Source organism: Gouania willdenowi, unplaced genomic scaffold (genome assembly GCF_900634775.1).
Source record: "Gouania willdenowi unplaced genomic scaffold, fGouWil2.1 scaffold_309_arrow_ctg1, whole genome shotgun sequence".
Lineage (NCBI taxonomy): Eukaryota > Metazoa > Chordata > Actinopteri > Blenniiformes > Gobiesocidae > Gouania > Gouania willdenowi.
The window spans coordinates 455,027-459,188 of NW_021145070.1; the positions used below are offsets into that span (position 1 = coordinate 455,027).

Here is a 4,162-nt window from a genome sequence, read left to right on the forward strand (position 1 = left end):
CAATATAGGTCAAAGCTGGAAACAACTCTTTTTTACAACAGCATGAGTTAGCCCACCCAGGACACCCCTCTGAAGAGGATACCAAGGGCAGGCTCACTTACCAGAGGCCTAGACGTGTGTCCTCCAACCAGGTGCTGTCTCAGATGTGGGTTTGTTAGGCGGTTAATTTAATCAAGTAGGCTTCTTTAATAGTTAATGCATTTTTATTAAAGGTTTACAAAAATCAAAAGTCAATCAAAAAAGTTTCAAAGTATCAAAGTCTTAAACTATCAGCCGATAGAGAAAGAAGGGGGTTTCATGAACAACTAGAATGTCCGTGTAAGAGAAGCCCCAGAACACAATATATCAGTGGTATATATAGCCTGAAGCATGGCGTGATAATATGTCATAAAACATGATCTGACCACCTAAGCGAATAGAAAAATAGGACAAAAGGTCACGCAGATGTCGTGGCCCAGCTGGCATAACAGATGCTTTTCAAAGGGTGGTTTCCAAACTAGGTGTTGTTGTTTGTGGTTAACACTTGACACATAACAAGGCGTTGTCTTCCTGTTAAGCAAAGTGTGACTTCTAACACCTCAAAGTGATACTTCTAACACCTGCTGTTGATGAAAGGTGCTATATTGTGGTTATCACTTAACAATATTTACTTCACAGCTGTGTCTTTACAAAAAGCTGAAAACAGGTGTGACATGTCAGAACAGGCAAATAACTGTAATGATTAAAAAAGCATTTCTTTTGCAGAATAATAAATGAATGATTAATACACATCATACAACATGTTTATATTATATTTAGATTTACACCTGCTTCTATGCTCACACTTAATCAATAACATTATTTGATTGGAATGATCTGTGCTTATGAACATGTGATAAATGAGGCTTCAGGTTCTTCACACTCACAACTCTGTATGTGTTTGAACCAGAACCGAGCCCAGACTAAGTGGACCTGACCCTGAACATAGTTGTGAGTCCTTTGGAAGTAACGAGTCCATGGACAGACTCACTGACTTCAAAGGACAACAATCGATTGACCCACAGTAAGTGAACATAAATAAGGTTGTTTGTTTTCTTCATGATGGTCCAGGTTCTTCACACTGATAAAGCACCAGTAAACATGACTCAGCACTTTGGTTGAACTATGTTATTTGACGTGGTGCTGATGTAACTCTCAGCAAACAGTGGAAGGTGAAAGAGAAAAGGCTTTGTAGGAATGGTCTCCAGTGTGTAGGTGAGTCTTAGACAGAGTGTGATCTTCAGATTTGTGAAGGATTGAAGACAAATAAAGCCTCAGTCCAACAGACTTTTTCTCCTGTTCAGTGGAAACATGCTGAGATGTTCCACACGTGAGCTGAGCTCCAAAGGCTGCTCCACACTCACTGCACTGTGGCTCTGCAGGACATCACCCACTGTTACTGATGTTCACATGATGTTAGCAGAGCTTCCTGTGCTTTCCTCCAGCTGTTCCTCAGCATGTCTGAGTGTCTGTGTCTTCTCCACAGCAGCTTGGAGGGTGTGGATGGTTCCTCTGGAGCTGAGCCTGACTCCATTTTTACGGTGTGTACGTCTACAAAGACACTAAACCTGTGTCAGCCTGTGATCAAACCACTGTGTACACACACACACACACACACACACACACACACACACACACACACACACACACACACACACACACACACACACACACACACAGATGATTGGAGCAGGCCTTCACTCATCACCTTTAATGTATTTGTGTTCCAGCTGCTAGAGGACAACATCATCAGCTTTGTTAAGGCTGAACTCAAACACATGCAGAATATTGTGGATGGAGATGATCCAGAGTGCTCAGAGAGTCAGATGGAGGGTGAAGATGAGGAGCAGAGGAGGAGCAGGGAGGCCTTTCTGAAGATCACACTGTATTTCCTGAAGAGGATGAAGCAGGAGGAGTTGGCTGAGCGTCTGCAGAGCAGTAAGAGCATGTGAACATCTTCACTGTGAGGAACATCACGAGGAACATGATTCAATCAGTAACATTTAATCTGAGGAACCATCCAGACTGAGAACATCACACACTTTCCAATGTTCAAACCTGCTCTGACTTCTCCACTCTAACATTAAGTTTGTCTTCATTCAGGAACAAAAGCTCATCAATACCAACGTGAGCTGAAGTCCAAGTTGAAGAAAAAATTCCAGTGTGTGTCTGAGGGCGTAGCTAAAGCAGGAAGTCCAACCCTCCTGAAGGAGATCTACACAGAGCTCTACATCACAGAGGGAGGGGGAGGAGAGGTCAACCAGGAACATGAGGTCATGCAGATAGAAACATCATCCAGGAGATCAGACACAGCAGAAAGAGCCATTACACTAGAAGAGCTCTTTAAAGCCCCTCCTGGAAGACCTCGACCAATCAGGATAGTGATGACAAAGGGCGTGGCTGGCATTGGGAAAACACTCTTAACACACAAGTTCACTGTGGACTGGGCTGAAGACAAAGCCCAGCAGGATGTCCACTTCACATTCCCACTGACCTTCAGAGAGCTGAACGTGCTGAGGGGGAGGAGCTTCAGCTTGGTGGGACTTGTTGATCACTTCTTCTCTGGAAGCAAAGAAGCAAGAATCTGCAGCTTCCAGGACTTCCTGGTTTTGTTCATCTTAGATGGTCTGGATGAGTGTCGGCTCACTCTGGACTTCCGCAGCACTCAAACCCTGACTGATGTCTCAGAGTCCACCTCAGTGGAGGTTCTACTGATAAACCTCATCAGAGGAGAACTGCTTCCATCAGCCTGCCTCTGGATAACCACACGGCCTGCAGCAGCCAGTCAGATCCCTCCTGAGTATGTGGACATGGTGACAGAGGTCAGAGGGTTCACTGACCCTCAGAAAGAGGAGTACTTCAGGAAGAGGTCAACAGATAAGGAGCAGGTCAGCAGGATCACATCCCACATCACGACGTGTCGTAGCCTCCACATCATGTGCCACATCCCGCTCTTCTGCTGGATCACTGCTACAGTTCTGGAGGACATATTGAAGAGGAGAGAGGAGGGAGAGATGCCCAGGACTCTGACTCAGATCTACAGCCACTATGTGGTCCTTCAGACTAAAGTGAAGATGGTGAAGTTTGATGGAAGAGCTGCAACAGATCCACACTGGAGTCCACAGAACAGGGAGATGATGGAGTCTCTGGGAAAACTGGCTTTTGAGCAGCTGCAGAAAGGAAAGCTGATATTCTATGAGAGTGACCTGACAGAGTGTGGCATGGACCTCAGAGCAGCCTCAGTGTGCTCAGGAGTGTTCACACAGATCTTCATAGAGGAGAGCAGCCTGTACCAGGACAAGGTGTTCACCTTCATCCACCTGAGCCTTCAGGAGTTTCTGGCTGCTCTTCATGTCCATCAGACCTTCATCAGTTCTAACGTCAACCTGCTGGAACATCAACCACTGAAGAAGAACTTATGGATGTTTTTATTGTATAAAAGAACTCTGAACCGTCTTCATCAGAGCGCTGTGGATGAGGCCTTACGGAGTCCAAATGGACACTTGGACTTGTTCCTCCGCTTCCTGCTGGGTCTTTCACTGCCGACCAATCAGAGGCTCCTACAAGGCCTGCTGGCACAAACAGGAAGTGACTCACAGACCAATCAGAGAACAGTTAAATACATCAAGAAGAAGCTGAATGAGAGTTTGCCCACAGAGAAAAGCATCAACCTGTTCCACTGTCTGAATGAAGTGAATGATCACTCTCTGCTGGAGGAGATCCAACAGTCCATGAGATCAGGACGTCTCTCCACAGAGGAACTGTCTCCTGCTCAGTGGTCAGCTCTGGTCTTCATCTTACTGTCATCACAAGAACATCTGGAAGTTTTTGACCTGAAGAGTTTCTTTCCTTCAGAGGAAGCTTTTTTGAAGCTGCTCCCAGTGATCAACGCCTCCAAGAAAGTTAAGTATGTGATTTTAGAAGAACATGTCTTTCATTCTCTCACAGACAAACATCTGTAAGGTTTCTCTGAGTCTTCATCAGGTTGAGTTTCTGTGGTCTCTCAAAGAGAAGCTGTGCAGCTCTGTCCTCAGTCCTCAGCTCTCAGTCCTCCAGTGTGAAACATCTGGACCTGAGTAACAATGATCTGCAGGATTCAGGAGTGAAGCTGCTGTGTGAAGGACTGAAGAGTCCTCACTGTAAA

General features: G+C 45.5%; 1 protein-coding gene across 1 annotated transcript; it reads left to right on the forward strand.

Moving 5' to 3' along the window:
• Positions 1 to 1,754: 1,754 nt before the first annotated feature.
• On the forward strand, positions 1,755 to 4,162 carry LOC114459378 (NLR family CARD domain-containing protein 3-like; the record flags this gene model as incomplete). The annotated part of the gene is made up of 3 exons (XM_028441649.1): positions 1,755 to 1,956; positions 2,122 to 3,925; positions 4,003 to 4,162. Coding segments are annotated over 3 exons (2,166 nt in total), but the record flags the coding sequence as incomplete, so codon positions are not given.